Below are 23,139 nucleotides of genomic sequence, written 5' to 3' on the forward strand. Positions count from 1 at the left end.
GAGTATTTCCTGGGTATTATGAGCTCAGCTTGGCTTTTATACAAAACCATTCCTATGTTTAGCTAAACTTTCTAGATAAAAAGGAAATAACAAAGATAAAAAAGCACAAGGAAGAATAATGACACTGAAACATCTGGTCCAACCTGTCTGGTGCTCCAAGACTGACCATTACATTCTTTTGTTGCCAAGCCTTTCACATTTCGAAAAAGCTACAACCACCCTACAAAGCAGATGTGTACGGTGTGTGCAGTCTCTGACGCTTTTCAGCATTCACCCTGGAAGTGGTGGGAGCACAGGGTTTATTGTGTATCTTGAATGTTTACCCTTTGGAGCTGCCAAGCAGGTGATGGGCACCATGGTTTGTGTCTCTTCAAACTGCTTTTGGTGAGGCAGTGCATGATCAGCAGCATGAGTCTCCTCTGCCAGCATCCTGGCCTTGTGATTTGGTATTAAGGTTACAAAATTTACAAGGTGTGGACACCAGGGAGGACAACAATTTTACTAGGTTTGTTTAAACATCTGTAAATGAGTTTTGAATGTTCCATGCAGGGGGACTCGAGTATTTCAGTGTAGTGGTTCTGCTAAGATCCTGATGTCAAATCAGGAGTGAACAGAGTGACAAATCAGTAACAACTCCACTTCTGACCTGCTTAAATCAGGGAAATGCTACCTGGACTGATCGTTGCCTCTCTGTTGTTTTTTTTTTTTTTATTTTTTTTTTGGTTTATTTTTTTTTTAGTTGCTTGTTTTTCCTTCTGATGAAGAGAAAACAATACTTTAAAGAGGCTTTAGCCTGAGTTATACAGTCCAGCATCTGTGTGTCTGTTTTGTCTCTGAGCATTTGGAGGTTTTGTTTTGCGTCAAGACAAGGGCCTCATTGGTGGGAATATTAGAGACAGGCAGTAAATTGTTTAAGCAGGCCAAGTTTATAAAGTGACTTGGCAGGGATCTACTCACTATCCTGGCCACCTTAAACCTAGTCTGGAATGTTTTTAGGATTGCCTGGGAAACTGGTTCTCAAGTTAAGAAGGGATTTCCAGCTGTGTCTCCTGCCTAAGTTCATGGTCTCATCCTTAGTTTATGGTTAAAGGTGAATGATACCCTGATCTGCCATGGTTTTGGGGTTTTCCTCTATAAACAGCTGTGACTGTTTTTATTAAACTTGATGGTATTGATATACATGTTAATTGTGATCAAAACATCTACTTAAAATGAAACGTATTTCAATACTTTGTTGAATATGCATATTTTCTACAAATGGGATCCATTAGAATAAATAAAAATTCAGAAACATTCAGCTTGGGTCGTGGCTACAAAAGCAAGTCAGTTTTGTACTGCTGAGTTCAGTGGCAGCAGAATTAGGCCTGTCTAAGTGTATTTGAGGTCTTGTTTAAACTCCCCTTGCTAGCTCCTTCCTTTTTTCTGGCTTTTCTGAGCCACACAGTCAAGTTGGGTAAACACTGTGTTTTAATTTAACCGTGAAGAACTGGTGATACTCATAATTATTATTGCTGGTACGTAGAATTAGCCACCAGTGTGCTCTGAGTGCTCTATCTTTAGCTGCAGGTTGCTCTTTTTCCATCTCTAGCAGCTCCCATCCCGTCAGGCTCACAGGTTGCTGTGTCGTGGTTCAGCGATGACAGGGAAGCTCCAGTGTCCTCAGGAAACTTTTATTGGCAACACGTGGCTCTGCTGAGGCTAATCCAGAACAGCAAATGTCACTGGGATCGTTTGACATAACATCCCCAAAATACCCAGGGACCCTTTCCAGGAGAGCCAGCAGGAAGTATGTGTGCCTGTGCTCCAGGATTTAATGTTGGTATCAGTCCACCTGCCTGTGTCAAATAGAATTTAATAGAAGGCTGTGTAAGGATTGTTTAGGAGAGCACATTGATCATCACAGCAACAATATCATGTAGTTCTTGTGTGGGACATAATTCTTCAAAATGTGGCAGATATGGGCAAAATAATCCCAGCAATGCTGCAGAGGTAACAGAAACATTATTTTGTTAGTAATATTTCCATTTTTTAGCTAGGAACTCTGGTAGATTTTTCAAATTACTCTTTTTTAAGAGAGGCAGATGTTAAAGGGCTGTGACTTTATGTGTTAGTTTTGTACATGAATAATAGAAGGTTTTAGTGATAAACGTTTTTTTTTTAGCTAAGGTTGACTTAAAGTCAGCGAGAATCAGTTGGGATAAGGAAGGGTTTGGTTTTGTGCTGGATTCAGTCTATAAATCTTACATGATGTAGGAAATGAGAGTCAGTACCTAAAGTGCTACAGTAGGTACTTTGTAAATAGCTTGAAGTGATTTGTTTGACACAATAAAATTTCATGTGGTAATTTCCTTATTCCCTTCCCTTCCTTGTCTCTTGTTCTCCCCATTTTTTTGCACTTCTGTGTTGCTGACATGCAATAAAACTCATTTAGATGGGGTAGCAGGGATATATATGTACATCTGGAGCTATGAGTTTTAAAAATCTGGTTTTTGTATATCTGAGGAATTTAATCAGCATCATGTACTCCTGGCATGATTTTTATATTAAATTTAAGACTTGGAAATTATTATAGTGGAACAGAAGTAATTCAAAGTGTATCCAGCTGTGTTTTGCAGTTCCAAAGCCAGTAATTTTATCTAATAATACCTAAGGGTAGAACTTAATCTAACTGATTGCATTTACATCATGTCATTGCTGTTTGTTACATAACTTGATTGCCAGTACACACGTAAATGTAGAATGATGAGTTGATAGGATTTTTTGCTCTCTCTTAAATGTAAAGATTTTTTTGTAAATGAGTATTATTCTGTCCCTTTCAAGAATAATTTCATGACTTATTTTTTAAAGTGTTTATGATTTTACTCTTCTATATGTATCTATATTTTATTAATGGTGGTATTCACTGGCTGAAGTGATCTTCCATGATTCAACACATATTCTTCTTTGATTCAGTGACTCTGATGCACCACAGAAATGTCATGAGTACAGTGTCATAACAGGAGATGTGCTCAAAAAGAGATTGGATCACACAGCCCCTGAGATGCAGTTCTCTAACACACCATAGCAAAGCTTTGCCATGTTAAAATGGCCCCAGTGTTGTCAAAACCCAAATCAACCTTTTTTTTAACTTTTCAGTCTATGAACAAATAAGCACTTCAGCACTTCATCTTAATAGAAAGCAGCAGCACAGCTCCCATCATTCAAACTCTCTGATATTTATTATTTTTTCTAATCAAACTCTGAAAAGGTCCTGCAATGCAAATTTTACATGTTAAGCTCATTAATATTTCTTTTCCAGGTTTTGACCCAAATTCTTCACAGGATTTCTTTACTTTTGTGCTTTTCTGCCTCCTTCAGTGACCCAAGGCAAAATTTTCAGGCTCTCCTCACCTTGATAAAATGCCGATACCAGTCCTTTTCTGGTGCCAAGTTTGTGCACATGTTGCATCTTCTGTAGGACCAACTTCTCTGCTTTTCCTGCTTGTTCTCACACACAAACAGACTCATAAATTTATAATAGTCTTGCAATCCCAATGATTTCTATGTTGATCCCCAAAGCAGCCTGGTTAACTTCTTAAGAGGTATTGTATATCTGGAGCTCAAGGGCTTCTCCAGTTTTCTCCCCTATGCACCTGATTTCCAAAAGACATTAAAATATCTCCTTTTTATGTATTTCTGGCAACCCTTCATAAAGCTGAAATAAAGCACTAATTGTAATCTATTTCAGGAGGGCTGTGTTGTATTAATGCATCTGTAGGACAGTAGGAGTTGAAACTGCCCTTACTATAGCTACTCTGGTGTAAAGGACATTCTGTTAAGGAGGATAAAGGTGCTCAGATAATGACAATTTGCTCTTCTAAATCCTCATTTTGATAGATGCTAATTTTGTGTGCAGTGCAGGTGACAGAAGCCTATGGCATTCACCTGTATGTGCTTGCTGCAAAAGGTAATTAAAATTCTCAAGGCCTAATATTCAAGGCTGAAACTGATTTTCATTTACTTTAAATTCTATAAAACTTGCAAGGATATTATATGGGAGTAGTAAATTTTTCCACCCGTTATTATGTAAATCCTGCTGTAAAGAAGCTGTTTCTTAACTATTTCTGTTGCTTCTCTTGCATTTCATAGAATCATAGAATGGTTTGAGTTGGAAGGGTCCTTAAAGATCATGTAATTTCCACTCCCCTGCCATGGGCAAGTACACCTTCCACTAGACCAGGTTGCTTGGAGCCTCATCCAGCCTAACCTTTAATACTTCCAGAAATGAAGCATCCACAACTTCTCTGGACAATTTTTTTGTTTCTTCTGGTCTAAGAAAAACATCTGACTCAGGTCACCGTTCACCAGTATCTCAGGTGTTAAAACCTGTTCATGACTCTGGGAATGGGGTTTATGCACAGAGGAAATTTGCTTGATTTAGGTATGGCTTTAGTTTCTGTTTCTCTTAACCAAGAAGATACCAAAGGAGACACAATATTTTTTTGTAACTTCTGCTGCAGGTAAGGACATAAGTGTAATGCTCTACTTCTTGGAGAAGGGCTCATCACCCCCAAAGAGACTGTGCTGCTGCAGGCTCACAGTGGAGTTCAAAGTATGAGGAGCTAATCCTTGTGTGCTCCATCTCAGAAATCTGACAACTGAGTTCAGCAACTGTATTCAGAAAAGAATGTTTAGCATCAGTTTTAAATGTTCAGAAGATGGAATTTTTTTTGTCAGTGTTGGGTTTTGATTTTTTAATTCTTGGTAGTAAAGCACAGGGTGATACTAGAAATTCTCCAAACTTCCTCAATGCTGATAGCAATTAATCATCCTTAGATCCCAGTTCTACAAAGGAGGCTGTGCAGGCTGCTCTGTGCTTTGGCAGGCACCTCTAAACATGAGTGTCTTTGCAAAACCCATTCCCTGAGGTAAAAAATAAATATAGATGCCTTTTTATAGTATTTCCAAAGTATTGTACAATCATGGTCAGTACTATACAGGTGCAGAAGCTGAGAAGCCATCGCCTTGTGCAAGGAGGCCCAGTAAGAACTTCACCTTGATCCTGTGCTCTGTCCTTTAGTCAATAGCTCTTGTGTCCTTTGGGTTTTGTAGAGCACTTAGCATGACTGATTCAGTGTTCATGTGCCACTCAGGCTTAGTAATTCACAGTAAATAGCCTAATAACAAACACACAAATCATACTAATCACAGCTATGCATTTTTACTTTGGCTTTTTGCCACTGCTATTAGTAGGGAGGGGTCAAGGTTTAGATTATCTTTTGACTGGCTATTTTAAACAGCACACAGAACTTATGTGTGTTAGGATACTGGAAAAGAAGTAGAGAAGAATAATTTTAAGGCTTAAAAATTGCTTAAGATTGCCATCCTGAAGGCAGCCTTTCTCCTTTAATTAAAAGAACAAGCATCACTTGACTGCAATATTAAATGTATCTGCAGGGTCCTTTTAGGACAGTGGTAAGAGGTATAACAAGACAGAGAATCACAGAATGGTTTGAGTTGGAATGGACTTACAGACTGTCATGGTCAGGGACACCTTCCACTAGACCAGGTTGCTCCAAGCTCCATCCAACCTGGCCTTGATCCCTTCCAGGGATGGGGAATTCACAACTTCTCTGTGCAACTTATTAATAGTTAAGGTCAAATGTAGTCAGAGTAGGAGTAGGCTTAATAATAATTGTAAAGGTGATTACTTGTTGGAATGAACCACCAAAGAAGTCATGCCCTGTCTACCTCTGGATATGCTGTAATGAAGCACACATAGCTAGGGGCAAGAAAGGAATAAACATGCCAGATAATCTGCAAACCAGCAGGGCATTGCTATGGAGGAGGTCTTGACAAGACAGAACAGGGCTTGGTTGAAGCTCAGAAGGAATCTTTGCTTTCTGTGTCTCTGAACAGCAGCACAAATTTGGTTGAGGCTAGTCTGACAGAAATGATGCTGAGAGGCTGCTTACATGTCCTGGGTGTGACAATGGAATGTGATTAATTCAGGTGCTGGTTAAATATGGGATTGCTTATCTTATATGCTTATCAAACCTGGTTATGCCAGGGCCAGACTTTGGAAGGGCCTCCAAAGGCTGAGCTGATGATTGCTGTGCCAGTACAGGTCAGACCTTGAAGATGAGATGAGGAAGAGCTAAACTGGGAGATACAAGAGTGGAATTCCCTTTCTGTCTATCATTGCCTAAGGCATGCCACAACCCTGTGCCTTGGCTTCATTCCCTATGAAACGTTTGCCCCAACATCCATTTTCATATCTGTGTAGTCCAGTAGCATGTCCAGATAAAATTTCCCCTCTTTTCCCTTTACAAAGATGAGTGATTGTAAAAGCTACCCAATCATTGTGGATTGACTCCTGACAAAATATTGAATTAATTTTCAGGTTGGGCTGGTGCTTCTCTGTATGGATTGCCAAGCTTGTCCTCTTCATGACATTTTAACACCCAAATAAACACCCTGAACCTTGACATCCAGGGCATGTAGCTATTGTTGTTCTGCCTGCTGGTGCATGCCTGTACCTGTGTATTGTCCCAAACAAGTGGAAATCAGAGAAACCAGCCCTGATGGATCATTGCTATTGTTGCTGGCGTTTTTCTAGATTGTGACTCAATTTGTGTGGATCAACAGGCACGTTGTGTTACTGCTTTCCTTTTGCTTTTAGCTGCTGAATGGGCAACTTCAAACAGATGCAAATGCATATCATGGGGGGAAATGATTTTCTTTCACTGCCCTGTGTTTTGTGATGAGCCATTGCTGCTGATTCAGTGTGCAACTGGAGACCTGTTTTGTTTGTTTATTTTAATTATAGTATTTTTTTAAAAAGCTCTTCCTGAATGAAGAGGGATTGAATCATGGAATATTCTTGCAGGTTCTAGGTTCTCTCAGAAAGGCAGTTTTTGTTGTTTTTCTGTGCTTAGTTCTTTTAAATGCCCAGGACATGCCAAGAGGATTCAGTGCAACAATGCCCTTAATTATTAAGTCTATTTTCAGTCCTCAATTAGCATTTGGTTCATTTTAATTCACTTTTAATTCTGCAGTTTGACAAGGAATTCTGTTTTGCCCTTTCTTGTACTGAGATGTGCTAAATTTGAATTTTTGTTTTCTTTTTTAAAACATTATCTCTGAGTCTCACAGTTAACCTCTAGATCCAGTCCTAGGGCTGGGTCTTGCTTGAGGTTCAGAAATGATGTTTCCTCTGCATTAAGCACTCTGTACTCAGCCTGGTCCAAGATGGAGCCACAAGGAGCTCCTCAGAGTGCATGAACGTAATCTTCTATTACATACTTCAATTCCATGTTTACAAATCTTCAATTCCATGTTTCTCTAAACACTCCATAAGTCTTCTTGCTATTCAGTCTCTACTAAAGGCAGGTGAACATGGATGTGGGAAGACTTGTTTCAGAGTGGGAAGTGGCTCCTCGTCACCAGCAGCCCTATGACCTGTGCTTGTGGGAACACTTCATTCTCTCACTGAGCAGAATCTCTGCTCGATGGCCTCATGATCCAGAGTTTATCTCAAAACAGATGACTCAACAATAATAATACATCTTAGAAATGCTGACTGTAGACAGCTCCTCAGGTCCAATCTTGAAGAGCTGGGGAAGGATGTGGCCAAGATGGGAAATTCGAAGAAGTTATAAAACTTTTATAGAAAGTTATATATTTTTCTATAACGTTACATAAATATTATAATCTTTATAAAGTTATAATTAGTCCCATGACATCTCTTTTACTCTGGACACAAAGGATTATTAATTTTTTAACTTATTACAAATTATTTGAATATTTATTTAACATTTATTTTAAGCCATATCCAAGATCTTTGGAAGTGAGTGAAGCATTAGTACTAATCACCTTGTGCCATTCTGACAGAAAAAGAGATTTTTATACTAAGAGATGTTTAGCTTTTCATTGGAAGTGTGAAATTATAGGATTTCTCTTACTTGTTATTTTTTGAAGACCACCCGTGTGTGCTTGACATTTTACAATAATAGGGAAAAAAATCTCCATTTTAGAGAGAATTGTAAGTAAATATTTAAAAAAACCCTTATTTTTCATATCTTATTCAGGTATTTGAGGGAATTAGGCCCAGCTGTACACAAATGTGTAGAAAATGTTCAGAAATTCTCTTGCCAAATTCTGGTTTCTCAATTACCTGATTACCCTGGATTGTCTCCAGAGAAGGTGGCACCTTCTTGTGAACTTAACAATAAATGGGTGAGGAGATTTAGAGAGCCTGACCGTTGTGTCACACTCCATTTCCACCATAACAAAAAGGATTTGTTTAATTTTAATAAAGCAGCTGGGTGACAATGGCAGAGAAGCAGACTGGAGAGCCAGAGAAAGGAAGGGGAGGTGGGGACAGATCTCAGGGTTGCAGTCACCAAATTGGTGGTGAAGCCAGGGAATATGGCTGAAATATGAGGGGCATAAAATGAAATAAAATCAACAAAGTGATTATTTTCTTGTGGGGGGAAGAGTGCAAGCAAGAGACATTTTGGGAAGAAGGTTACTGATTGCTTCTGGGAAAGCTGAGAGGAAAGAACAGGCTGGAGAAGAGTTCTGCTGTACAGCCGTGCTGGAGTCACTGCTGGACTTTTTGGAGGGTGCTCCACTTGAGGCACGAGGGACTTAGGAGTGATAAGAATAATAATAAAAAAAGATGATATATGGAATTGACAGCATTATCAAGGATCCCAGCAACAAAAGGACAGTAAGAGGTGAAGAGGTGCTAGGGAAAGTGCAATTGATTATTTTCATGAATAGCATTGAATTGAAATTAATTAAGGTTTGGGTTTGGTTGTTTTTGTTTTTCATACTGTATAACAGGATAAAATGAAATCAGAGGAAATTCACTCTGAGCATCAGGTAAAAATTTGTTTTGAGAAAATGATCAAAACCATTTATTTTTAAAGCATTTTAAACTGGCCCAAACAGTACAGGCAAAAGAATTTAAGAAATCATCCTGTACTGGGATACTGAGCAAACAAGAAATGTGTTCCAGACTTCTCTCATTGATCTGTTCTTTTCTGTTTACAGTATTTATCATACATTAAATTCAGAAGCCCATACTGCAGAAAAATATTTGTAAATTCTACTTTTACTAATACACACACTTACTTAAAATTTCTCAGTAGCTTTTGGAAAGCACTACTGTTTATTTTCTCCATCATTTGATATTGAACACACAAATTGTTTTGCTTTTAGGTGGGTCCCAAGGAACATTTACTTGCTGCTTGTCTGTATGTCTTAGACTCTTGCTTTCACTGCAGGTATTTCCACTTATAAACTCAGAACTTGTTCTCTCTTTCTTGTTTAATGTAACTTTCAGAGGGAGTGGCATCAGAAAAGACTGCCTTGTAGTGCAACACCCCTCTAATGGCTAAATATGACTGCATGTCTGTGTAGATGATCAGATGAACAAATACAGCAAGGAACAAAATATGAAAAGTAAAAAAAATCCCCTCGATACTGAACTCTGTAATTATTTCTCTGTGAGTAGCTGAAAACCAAAAACTTTATTTATAAGGCATTTTTATTCTCAAGGTGTTAAGACTTGGTCCAGATACCAGTAATATTGTATTGACAGTTAGTTTATTGGAGTGATTGTGGGTTGTGCTTGGAAGTCACACCGAAGTGCAGACATCAAACCAAAGACTGCTTTGGGCCTGTGGTTTGCTGGTCCTTTGCAGCTCAGTTTGATCTGCTTTCAGTGGAAGTCAGGAACACCCGTCACATCTCGGGATGGGGCTTCCCCCTGCCCTCTGCAGGGCTGTGAACTTTGGAGATGCAAAAGGAGAGAGGAAGGCCCGATCCTGCCCACTCTGGGACACCTCCTGAGGGCTGCCAATTGCTCTTTTAACCCATTCAGAGTCACTGAGGAACTGTATTTTTATTATACGGTTTATATGTTAATATGGCACAAAACGAGACCCCCGAGGACACTTTATGGGATCAGCTGATACGGTAAATGCCCTTATCAGCAACACTCACCATCCAGACCTTTATTTGCAGTGCCTGCAAGTGACTCTCTTTCCTAAGACTGCAAATAAAGTAATGGAATTTCAATAAATAATTCAGCCCTGGGTCTTATTTCAGGTTCAGCGTTGACTTTCAGCACCTGGCTGCTGTTTATTATTTGTTAGTCTGATATGCTGCTTAGAGGCATGGAAATTTGGCTGCTATTCACCAACATTTGCAGAATATGCTGTGTGGCCAGATTACTACCCCTGGCTCAGAGATTTTTAACTGACATCCAGATTCCAGATGTGCCAGATTTAATTCTTACAAGAAAAAATGCATGCAGGGTTCTGGTACTGTAATGGGAACTCTGCAGAGATCTTGTTTTGGAGAAATACCTGATTTGCACCTGATCTCCACTAGAAACAGGAATAATTTGGCTAGAATTTGCATTGCCTATGACACCTTTTGGCACTGATGTATCTCTCGTTTTATTTTCTGCAGCTTCCTGGGGGGAAAGGTTTTTTTTTGGTATCTAATTAGCTCTCGGGATATAGAATCATTGATATCTGAAAATATTAAAATTGGTCCTTTGTGAATAGCTAAATAAGAGTTGTTCACAAATTCTTTCTTCAGAGCACTTGTGGTTTTAATCATTTATTAGGAAGAAACTAGTGAATCCAAAGTATGACTCCGCTTTCACTGAAGTCAGTGGAAAATGTAGTGGGAACATTTTGAGTGAATACTGACTGTTACAGAATTAGATAAGGTACATTATTACTGAATCATAGATTATTATGGGTTGGGAGGGACATTTTAAAGGTCATCTAGTCTGATTCTCCTCCAGTAAACAGGAACATCTTTAACTATATCAGTTTGCTGAGAGCCTTTTCCAGCCTGACCTTGAACGTTTCCAGGGATGGGGCATCCACCACCTACTCCATTAGCATGTAACCCACTGATGGGTGTGGCACCTAAGGGCAAAAACCCTAACAAGATCCTGCAGGCTTAAGCTTCCAAAATGAAGGAGTTGCATTATGGATATGCAGAGCATGAACAGGCACTGGTAGCAATATCTTGCAGGACAAGATCCTTCCAGTACCTGAAGGGAGCCAACAAGAAAGATGGAGAGAAGATATTTAGATATTTATCAGAGCCTGGAGTAACAGGACAAGGGGAAATGGCTTCAAACTGAAAGAGAGCAGGTTTAGATTGGATATTAGGAAGAAATTCTTCCTGGTGAGGGTGGTAAGGCCCTGGCACAGGTTGCCCAGAGAAGAAGCTGTGGCTGTCCCATCCCTGGAAGTGTCCAAGGCCAGGGTAAATGGGGCTTGGAGCAACTTGGTCTGGTGGAAGGTGTCGCTGCTTATGGCAGGGGGGTTGGAAATAGATGATCTTTAAGGTCTCTTCCAAGCAGAACCATTCTGATTCTAAGCTTATTTGCCTTAATAACAGGATTTGTGAATTTCTTGTTCAAAGCCCTTACTTTGTCCTATGAGATACACAATTGTATCCAAAACAACCAACAGCAGCTGATGCCTTGGTATCTCTATTGAATTTTACTAAAATCATGACAATTTTCTAAATACTGCTGTGTCCTGACTCACCAAATCCTGTCACTAAGGTTCCTTCCAGTAATTGAACCCACGTGCATAAATGCAACTGATAGATAAGAAAAAAAGATTGCATGTATAACTGATCTGACAAGTTAGGTACCTTTTGGAAAACTCCAGAAATGGGATGTTGACTTCCTTGGGTGCGAGAGCGGCTCCCTGCAATGCAAACAGGCAACGCTAGAGGGGATTTTACTACCACTCTATGTGAGGTCTGTGCCTCTCCCAAAAACCCTTCCAAAACATATGTTACAGTTCAGCCACAAGATGTTGGCTGCAGGCTGAGCAAAATCTATGTTTGTATGATGCAAAAGGTCAGGAAAGATTATGATAATTGTCCCCTCTGGCCATGAAACCTCTGAGTGAAATTCTGGTACTGTCAAAATCACAGGCAAAATTGCCATTGATTTCACTGGAGCCAGACTTTATCCTGTGCAGGTCAGACGGAGGCAAAAGTCTGTGCCACCAAGCATCCAGCACTGGCAGCAGGAGCAGCTTTATTGTCAGAGTCACTAATGTATACTGTTAAAAAGGGGTTTTAAAACATTCTATGCCCCCTCTTTGCTCTGCAGCAGGATGAAATAAATCAAGACCAGTTTTAACAGCTTATTTTGGTTTCTTCAAAGCCTCCACTAGATGTAGATTACACAACCTCCTTAGAAAGTCTGCTTTGTGTTTCATTAGTCCTATAATTGCACTAGCTTTTTTCCCCTCCTAAATCTTTATTGTTGCAAATTGAGCAAAATACTTAATCCCATTCTCTTTGGGCATGAACAATAATGGATCATCATCCTATTTGTGAAGCAGTCTTATGCATGCTTGAGGAGACTGTTATGTTGTAGTAGAGCAACACATGTACATCTCATTATCTTGTTGCTATTTCCTGTAGAGGCACAGACTGATGATTCACATTGTGATTTACGTAAAACCTCCTTCACTTTGCCCTCACCAGCTATTCCCCATCCTGCATTTTGTACATTACATTTTGTTTTTCTCACATCTTACACCTTAAAGTTTATTGTGCTGAATTTCATGTAAGTGATTTCAGACACTTTTTTCCAACTTCTTAGCATCGCTTTGAGTCTACTCCTCTCCTGGGAAATCCCAGTAACCTCTCTGTGCTTGTTGTTGTCAGGAAATTTTGTAAGGTTCTGTCTGTTCCTTCCTCCATTTTGCTAATGGAAACATCAAATCTTACTCATCTTGTCACAGACCTTTATGGTACCTCTATTTGTTATATGTTTATGTGCTAACAGAAAACTTGATTATTGCTGCTCCATAAGTATTTTTTCAACTACTTGTACAAGCACTTTACAGAGGTTTCATGCAGGTCTTGTTTCCCTATTTTGTTAATGAAAATATGGTCTGGATTTGGTGTCATAAACCTTACAGAGGTCAGCTCTAGGTACCTGCTTCTTCTTTCTTACCCAAGTGCTGGGAAACTTGGCAGAGAACAAAATTTACTTGGGTTAATTAATGTTATTTGTTCCTGATATGTCCATATTGTCTTTTCTTATCAACTTTAGATTTCCACATTCACTTGTGAGTTACTGTTACTCATTTGTTCTGGTATCTTTCTATATGTTAAACTTATATATTTGACATTTCTTGCATTCTTTTTTTTTTTTTTTGTTCCTATGGTGTCTCACTCAGAATGAATTATTGATGGGTCCCCAAAATGCAAAGCTTTTAAAAGCTGTTTTCTGAGGTTGCATCCACTGGCTGATGTGGGTACCCAGGATCCTGGCACAGGATCCTGGTGAGTGGTGGGAGCACAGTTGCTTTATTAAATTGGAAAAGGCTCAGGAAGAAATGTAAAGGATGTTTGTTGTTTGTCCATCGAGCCAAGAATGAAACACCTGTATTTTCAGTCCACTATGTTCTGAAACACGGGAGCTTTGTGTACAATCTGCTGTCAAGAGCTATGACAAGAATGGCAATTTTTGGTTATGAAGAATTTCAAGATTTTGCTCTAAATTGTGCTAAGTCTAAAAGACCCATTTTAAAACATTCACAGGATTACTGAACAGAGGCTGTGGTGGGTTTTCTGTGAGGAGGGAAATTGATATAGTAATTTTAGAAGGAAATTTTTTCAGCTGGGTGGGCTGCTGGGCAGCCAGGAACCCTGAGAGTCCTGCTGAGCTGCATGTTGTGACCTCCCAGCTCTGTGTGGTCTCAGCACTTTTCCCATCCTTGGGGGCTGGCCAAAGACCACAACTCCAGGTGCATTCCCCAAAGTGATATGGCCAAAGCTTCCGTGCATCTCCATCAGGTATTTGTCAAATTCCAAATGAGCTCCTCAAAGAATATTCTCCCAATGGAGATTTTATTTTTGAACACTGAATTTTTTGTGTAGTTGCTCAAGAAACTCACAGTCAGTGATACTCCCCTCTTACTGAGGCTTTTAAACTCAGCTTTTCATTTTGGGTTGCTTGTGGCATGATTTGCCAAGTGTAGAGAGTTGATATTTGTGAGAAGTCAGGTGCCTTCAAATTGTCTCACAAAATCTAAAACTGTTAGCCACTGCAGCCTGCATTTAGCACCCATCCTTTAGTTTGTATTTTGCTGACATTAAAAGAATATAAATACATGCTCTATGTGATTTCTTTCTACACTCCTGATGGTGTTACTTAATGACTCTCTCTCTTACACATCACCCTCTGAAAGTCAGCCTTGGTGTTCAGAAGTTCCTCACAGCAGAGCAGGCTGGAATATGGTCTCTTGGGAAAAAATATTTTGGTACCAAACTTTATATATATATATTTGTATTTATTTGGTGTAGGAAGTTTTGTTATTGTTCCCACTAACTCTGATTATCTAATATTAAATTCTCATTAGGTTGACCACATGCAAAGCGAAGTAACAGATCTACAAATACAAATAATATGTTCTAGGGTGTCAGACTACTCTGTGCTCTTCTACTCTACTGACATTTGTCACGTTGTGCAGCTTTAGTAGAAAGCAGAAGAGGTGATGGAATAGCATGGAATCCTTTCCATGTGATCAGACCATTCATCCATGTCTAGTCTGTAGTTTTCTAAGTCTAAACTGCACATGACTGATTGGAGTTCTCAGACATCACAAGGTTTATTTCAGAGCAAAACTTATTTCATGCAAGAGCAAATGCAGTGGACAGTGGCTCTGACAAAGCCCTTAAGGCAGCTGAGACCTGTTTGTGCAGGTTGATCCCTGTGCCTGCAGCTGTTCTGCTAGCAGGACCTCAGCTGATGTAGCAGATGAATCTGATCTCTAACTGTGAATATCCTAAGCCGTCATGAAAGGATTCTCTGGAAGAAGCCAACGTACAGGACTGATCCTTTCCTGCCCATGCTGCCCCTCATGTGGATATAAAAGGTTTATATGATTTACCAAACCTATAGATAATATTTGTCCTGTCCTAACTGCATGATGCCCTTGGGGTCTCCAACCTTCAGTTCCATCCACTGAAAGTCCTGAACCTCTCAAGAGTACAAATGCATCTCTTCCAAAGCTGCAGAGATCTGGGAGTGCAGTGACAGACCCTTGGAGATGCTCAGCCCTGCTGACATGCTGCTCAGCTGGTTGGAACCCAGTGTGAGAAGCCAGCTCCCCTCAACCTGGCCAGCAGCAGAGACCAGTTCAGCTTATGTGCATCTGAAATTTATGCCTGGATGTAATGCCAAACTGGGACAGCATTTTGGCTGGCTTTTGGGGAGCTGGCTAGAGAGTCTCACCACTTCCTTTTTGTGTTGTTACTACCCTGACAGCCCTTCAGGCAAGTGCTCTATTTATATTTGACATATATGCACATGGTCCATTTCCATGTGGGTGTGCTTAGGAATATTTTCCTGCTCTATCTTGCCCTCCTTTGGAAGGCTGCTGCCCACAGCTTCTCCTAGCAAAATGAAATCTCAGGAAAAGTCCAATGAAGTTGAAATGCTGCACAGCAAATTTATTATTGTTTTCATAGGCCCCTGTTCAGGAAAGTACTTAAGTATGTGCTTAAGTCCTATTGAAATCAACAGGACTTAAGAACATGCTTAAAGTCAAGCATATACTTCCTCTGAGCTGGGATGAATTTCAGCACATGCTTAAATGCTTTCCTGAATCAGAGCCACAGTCAACAAGAGTGTCCTGTGATACACAGGGATTCTGAGGCAAGATTTACTTCTTACCTAAGACCTACCAGTGCTGCTCTATGAATGTACAGTTCTTAGCTTGCCTCTTGGTTGGTGGCACTCCAAAAAGCTCACTGGCTTTTGCATTTGGATGAGAAGCTGGTAAGGAAAAAAAAAGACAAGAAAATGGAAAAAAAAAAAAAAAAAAAAAAAAAAAACACCTTACTAAAGCAATACCTTGGCATGTCTAATCTCATGTTGCAACCCATGTTTTTTTCCCTACAATGGAGATTTGTGCTATTGTGTGTGTGGTATAATTAATAAAACAGATTTTTTTTTTCTTAATTGCACATTAAATAAGGTATTTCCTGGCCTGCTTTGCATTTCCAATAGGATTTTCACTTCCCTTTTGGGTTCTAAGCATAAGGAGAGTAAGTGTCAAAAGGCATTCCCAGTTTTAAAACAGAGAGGATGTAACCATGTGTAATGTGAGCCTTGAGTTTGATTGTAGGAATGATGAAATCAAATCCCTCCTTAATCCTTACTGTTAAATATTGAGGTGAATTAGCCTGCTTGTTTTTGTTAACTTGTTAAAATCCTTTTGAAAAAAAAATGTGTTTTAATGTCATTAAAAAATACCTCCTTGCTTTACCCCACAGTCTAACAGACACTTGGACCACGTGCAGAGTGACCTCAATGCAGTGAAAAATGAAAGGAGAAGGAGGATAGATAAACCCAAATACATTATTTGCCTAGAAAAACCACAGTGCTTTGCCATATGCAATTCTTTCCAATGCTGCCATTTTTAAGCTAGATGCTTAGTCATTATTAATGATGGTGTATTTCTTTGAAGTTCTGTATTTTGGGAAAAAACTGGAACTTGTCTTTTTTTCCTCCCTTAAGGTTAATTAAAATAATATACAGTTGTCTGTGTGTATTGCATGTACCAGTTGGCATATTTTTTGGAATATGGGAGGAAATTTATTCCAGTTACTTCATTTATAGCAAAGTATTGAACTTGAGAAGAACTCCTTGTTCTCATTGTTCAGCTGTGCTATGCAGTGGTTGGAGGCTTTTGATACTGCCATGACTTCACAAAAATACTTGACACAAAGTAAAAATAAAATCACTGAGACTATTTTTTCTCCCTCCTGAAACCACCTAAATTTTGTTAATTAATGTTAATTTGTTCATGCAGCCCCCACACATGCACACAAATGTTGTTAAGGTTTAATTAATTCACTAAAAATAACTGAACTGTTTAAGGAGGAGCACCTTATAATTAATAAAGGAGAACACGTTGTTCATTCTTGCCATTACTTGGGTAGAGGGAAGCAGCTGGTCTGACAGGAGGCTTTTCCTGATGTTATTACACTGAGTTCCAGGGCAGGACCTTGCATCACTTGGTGTGAAGGACAGAAACAGCTGGAGACTAAGTAGAAAAGCATACTTTCTGAGTAGGTAAACGAATAAAATTATGTTTGTGGGAAGCAATGAGAGCAGAAAGTGCTATTTCCAAGACGGAGAAACATAAGTCTCTAGAAATTCTGTCTCCACAAACTCCAGACTTTTGTATTGCTGGGGTCCATGTTCATCAGAATTAAGACACTCAGTGGATTCAGTCGAAGTGAAAGGCAGACAGATTAATCTTTCAGATGTGCATCTTGGCCTTGCTCACACAGGAGACTGTCCCTTGGGCACCTAAGTTAAACTTCAGTGGGGTGAGTAGTGATTGGCCAAAGAGTCTTGCCCAGCAAATCCTCAAATCTATTGTACTTTTCCACAGTCACTATGGGAATTTGCCTTTTCAGGTGAGGCTCTTCTCAGTTGGGAGTGCACTTTAACAACTCTATCTCCTTTATCCTAGTTCCCACAAAGCCTCAAATCTGTTCATATCTGCAGTCTTTTATTCCAAATTGTCAGTACTGTCCCTCGTTGCAATCATTGTATCAGAAATACCCAATATTGCTGGCAGGGAGAGTGCATATGTCACCAACTTTCTCCATTTTATAAGTACATCATCACTTTCACTGTGTTTCAGGGAAGCTGCATGAGAAAGCTTTTGTGAAAAACAGCAGGGACAAATGGTGGTTCTCCAACTTGTCAATTATATGTTCTTTTCTTTCCATCCACTGCTTGAATTCTTGATCTTGATGAAGGTATTATTTAATTCCTGCCTTTCTGAGCCCTTATGCTTGGACAAGTATGTAACAGATTTTTATTTAGGCACTACTGGAGTGCTTTAAGAAAGCTGTTTTTCTTTGAAGCTTAGAATGACTAAGCCTAGGAAGTTTTCTCTTCTTTCTCATCTCCTCCTGGAAGTTAATAGACTTCACAAGGGTTCTCAAAACACTCTGATAAGCCTTTGAAGTTGTTACCTACTAAGGTTTTGCTCTTTTTGAGTGCTGAACATTGAATTACTGACTGCTGTTAGAAGCAGTGAGAAAGGATTCACAAAACCAACAGAGCCTTGCCTATAATTTTCACAGAAAAAAAGCTGAATATAATAGATAAATTGTGTTGCTGGGGAGATTTTGATTCTGTTCCCTCCTCTGTCACCAGTTTGCCTTGTGATTTGTGGTAGCATTTTCAGTTATGCCAGTCACATGAGATCAAAACCCATGAGTCAGTCTCCACCCAAATAATGAGCCTGGCTTCCAGATCCTGGTGCTTTGAACAGAGATCATCCTGTACTTTTTCTTTAGTTTGTCTTTTGTTTTTGGAGTTTCCTCTGCCTATTCCAAATGTGTCTCTAGCAATAAATGTTTCCTGTTGCTTTGGAAGTGTTGAGAAGGAATTTTGACCATTTGGGACTGTTGGAGCCCTCGTTTGACCTACACAAATGATTTTATTTTTGATCGCCAAGTCAATCTTATTTCTTCCAGATTTCACATCTTATTCAATTTCCCTATGACTTCTACATACCTTAGCCCCACACAACCCATCACTTCTGTTTCTCCCTTGTCATTATCATTCTTCCAGGCACATGGTGGAACTCTTTGGGATGTTCTTTGCTAAGAGTTGGACTCAATGATCCTTGTGGGTCCCTTCCAACTCAGCAGATTCTGTGGTTCTGTGATTCAGATGATTCTGTGATTCAACTGATTCTGTGATTCAACTGATTCTATGATTGTGTGGTTCAGCTGTCCTTCCATCAGTCCTCTGGTCTGGAGATGGTTTTTCACCATTCCCGTGAAGGACAGAGAACATATAAGAAGATGCAGGTCTGGGCAAGCCTTAATCTTTGCATGAGAATAAACAAATGGAGAGAGCAGGGAAATTGTGTTCCTGTGTCTTTCATGAGAAAAGATGAAATTGTGATTTATGACTAAGATGGTGAAAAAATCAAGGGGAAGTTTGGTGTCATATCACTGTTTTCTCCCATAGCATCTGCCTCTTTTCAGGAAGGGCAAGAAGTCAAAAGCTCCTGGCAAAGGTTTAACAAACAAAATCCAAATCAGAAAATGTGACTTTGCAGTAATTATGGCATGTACTAGGTGGAGCCTGGTATTCCCATGGTGATATTGTTGCTGTTGCTATGAAATTTCCAGAACAGAGCTAATGATGAAATTAATGAAATTTTGCAAATCCAGGCTACTCACACCTCAGGTGCATGGGAAGTGCATCCTCTCTTACTCATCCTCATGCTCTAACAATCTTTCACTCACGTTGTTTGTTGATCCTTGCATATGCCATGTGCCAGATCCATAATTTCAAGTAAAACTGCAACCAGACTGTTCCCCCCTATATCCAAGTACCTCTAGAGTCTGAGTGCTTGAAACTGAATCTGAACCCAGATGAAATCTCTTTACACAGCTCTGAAGTTCATGTCAGGTTGTCTCCAAGCGTTGAATTCACACTCTTCCCATAGTTTGGTGACAGGAAGTGTGAATTTGTTTTTAAACCCGGAGCTGTCAAAAGTTGTATTCAAGACATGAGAAAGATTCTTGATGCTCACCAGAAAACCTTTTGGCTGAACATTTCACAGTCAAGGCCTGAATTTGTACCAACTGGACATGTCTCAGAATCTTTCTAATTGTGCTGGGGATGTTTCACAGAGCTGCAATAATTAGAAGGGATTCATTCTTAAGACAGAGAAATGCTACCTCACAGCTTGAATATTAATAAGAGAAAATTTATGACAGCCAACAGAGTAATATAATAATTATAATTATAGTAAGTAATATTGTCTCCAAAGGAAAAGGGCATTTATCTGCTTAGCTCTTTCATCAGCCATTTTTGGACACACACTGTGCTTAAAATGCAGTTATGCAATCCATGTGGGTCAACAACAGAAGGTTGGTTGCTTCACCAGGATTATAAGAATCTTTTAAACACAATGATACCACAAATTAAAATGGAAATCTATCAAAACAATTATCATCCTGAAAGCTTTGGCCACAAGCATGATTACTGTAGAAGGATGTTGTCCTTGGCCACAGCTTTGGCTCAGTTCAGCTGGTGTTACTTGTATCCCTCCATTGCTCAAAGTTAAAATTTGCATGGCTAAGGACCATAAATTTTTAGAGGAAAAAATAAGCTGTTCCTCAGTGCTAACACTAGCAGTTTTGTGTTGTTGTGTAGTGGTTTGTAGGCAATTCGTTAGATACTAGAGATAGGAACAAACTGAATGTGGTGGCTGAAACCTGCCTTGAACCTTGGGAGGATTCAGACAGAGATTTCTGTCTGAACCTGGCTGTTTGTGTCTGAGGCAGTTGTTGATGTGAACAAGAATGAGTCAATGTCCAGAGTTTTTGAGTTTAACTCTAAAGTACATGTTTTAGATAGTAAAACAGTGAAGCAGATATTGAGCTGATATAAACTGCAGTCTACAGACTTAAATAAAGCAGAATCAAGTCCTGAGTGTGTCCACCCTGTCCATGAGGCAGGCAGTTGTAGGTGTGAGAGTCGTTGAAAGAACACCCTGGATGTTGCTTGCCATCAGCAAGGGACACATCTCCTTAGAGATGTCCTCAGGAGAGGCTCCATGTTGCATCCTTGAGCTCCTGACAAGGGCTGAATCCTGCAGTAGCTCCATTCTTGTGTTGATGATAAACTATATTAAATAACAAGCACTGCTGGTTATTTTTAAAATGCTCATTTTTCTTTCACCATCCATTTTTCCGTCTTGAGGGAGGTAAATGAGTAACAAATCTGAAATCCATTTTTCCTTTCCCCCCGCCAGGCTGGTATAGATGGAGAAAGCATTGGGAACTGCCCATTCTCCCAGCGTCTATTCATGATCCTGTGGCTCAAAGGAGTTGTGTTCAATGTCACCACTGTTGATCTGAAAAGGTAAAAATTGTTCTGTTTAATTGAAAATAGGTGTGTGACCCAATGTTTGCACTATAGAAAGACCCCTTCAAGTTAAATCAGATTTTTATCTGGCCTAGAAAGCCTGTGGTGCACAACAAAATAGTTGGGATTCAGGTTTGGCTGTTGTTTTTATTTTTTTCTCACTTGTGGAATGTTTTTATATTAAACAGGGTGCTTGGGGTAGTTTCAAAATCTTCAAACCACGAATTACTGGAGAGAAAAAAAGGCAGACTGATTTTGTAGGAACTATAAATATCTGTGCAACTACCCGACCATAAAGATTAGTGATTTCATGACTTTCTCTGCTTGCAGAAAGCCAGCTGACCTGCACAATCTGGCTCCTGGGACCCACCCACCTTTCCTGACATTTAATGGAGAAGTCAAGACAGATGTTAACAAGATTGAGGAATTCTTGGAAGAGATTCTTGCACCTCCAAAGTAAGATTTTCAGATTTTTTTTTCAGTCAATATTGCATTTCCTAGGAATGAAAGACGACCTAAGAAGAGTTCCTAAAAAGCACTCCTTCCTACAACCTTTACTTACAGGAGTAATATTTATTTATGAAACTTACTGGCTTCAGTGAGATGACTTCCATGTGTGAAGGTTACTTATGTGACTAATAACTGCAGAATGTTTTCTCTGTACACATTTCAGGATGCCCTTGTATGCAGAATTAAGGAGACCAGTACTAGAAAAGATTTGTAGGGGTCTGGTGGCCACATTTTGCAAAGCTAAAAGTAACTTGGAAGAGATGCTGAGAATTGCCACACAAAATATCTGTGCCAGGAAAAGCATTTTAGAGTGAAAAACTAGAGGTTTCTGAGCTGTATGGTGTGTTAGAAAGGTTGGAAGGGGAACTGATTACAGAGGACGAGAGGCTCGGGAAGCAGAAAAGTGCTCATTATTCTAGTCAAGAAATGACAAGAGCCCATAACTGGAAGTTATAACTAAACTAATTCAGATTAGGAATAAGGCCCAGATTTTTTCAGTATGAAAAAGCTACCAATGAAAGGTTTAGATTTACCAGATATGCCTTACTAAGTCAAACATTTTGGACTTAATACAAGGATAATGGAAAAAATAAATAGTTGGCTTGTGAGTTGGACCTTAGAATCTATGAATCCATCAAATTTGGCTTGGTTCCTTGTGGAGCATTTTACCTCCAAGTGAATCAGCAGCTATAGGCCAGTCCCGAGGCAAGAGATCAGGCATTTAAATTTTCTATACTCTGATCCAAGACCACTGAAGTCAGTAGGAGTCGTTAGTTTGTGTTTATCTTTCAAATCAATTTATTCCTTTTCACCAAATGTCTATAAAAAGCGATGCAGGGACTGGAACATTTATGTTCCTTCACCTGGTTAATCCTAACACCCTTTGCTGTTCCATCCTGGAGTACATTTTCAGAGGAGAGGATTAGACACGACTGCCATTCATAACAGAGCAATCTGGCTGCCACACTCCCCTGCACCTTTCTGGAAATGTGTGTTTCCTTCTGATTTAAGGCTGATTTTGGATTGTGGTTACATAAAGCACAAATGCAATTACCTTTGTCTTGACAAAGTGTAACTGTGTAACTCCCCACATGCCTACTTCGACAGACAGATAACAGATATGGTTAAGAGGGTCTTGCCAAGCTGTTGTTTTGAGATAATGAGTGTTAATTACAGTTCTTCACATGGGAGGTTTTTCCTCTCTTCTTGTAAATTGTATTTGTAGCCATGGCTGTGATGCTGGTAACAAGATGTTACTCTCCCCACTGCTCTTTCCTGTTCAGGTACCCCAAGCTGGCTGCTAAGCATCGGGAATCAAACACTGCTGGAATTGATATATTTTCCAAATTTTCTGCATACATCAAAAACACCAAGCAGCAGGATAATGCTGGTGAGTATGACCATTGCCAAATGTGCCAGGGAGTTTGTGGGCTTAGAAGTGGAAGAATTTTGCCGTTCTCTCATCATTTTTTTTTGTAAACTTTGCTCAGATGACATCAGGTGCTGCTGCTGATCAGCTTGAGGTGGTTGGTTAGGTGGACTCAAGTCACATGTCCACAGTTGAAAGAGCCACAGAGTGTTTGGTAGCCTCTTTACCAACAGCCATGACATGACTCCTGTCCATACAGCCCAGTTTCCTCACCAGAACAGGATCCCTAACT

The 23,139-nt window shown here is 39.6% G+C and overlaps 1 protein-coding gene across 1 annotated transcript in view; it reads left to right on the plus strand.

Moving 5' to 3' along the window:
• Positions 1-23,139, plus strand: part of CLIC5 (chloride intracellular channel 5) — a 50,003-nt gene that overhangs the window by 5,502 nt on the left and 21,362 nt on the right. The window contains exons 2-4 of the mRNA XM_053938765.1: positions 20,856-20,965; positions 21,299-21,424; positions 22,762-22,868. Coding sequence (XP_053794740.1) covers positions 20,856-20,965; positions 21,299-21,424; positions 22,762-22,868 — 343 coding nt within the window. The remainder of the gene's footprint in view (positions 1-20,855; positions 20,966-21,298; positions 21,425-22,761; positions 22,869-23,139) is intronic.

Source organism: Vidua chalybeata, chromosome 3 (assembly GCF_026979565.1).
Source record: "Vidua chalybeata isolate OUT-0048 chromosome 3, bVidCha1 merged haplotype, whole genome shotgun sequence".
Lineage (NCBI taxonomy): Eukaryota > Metazoa > Chordata > Aves > Passeriformes > Viduidae > Vidua > Vidua chalybeata.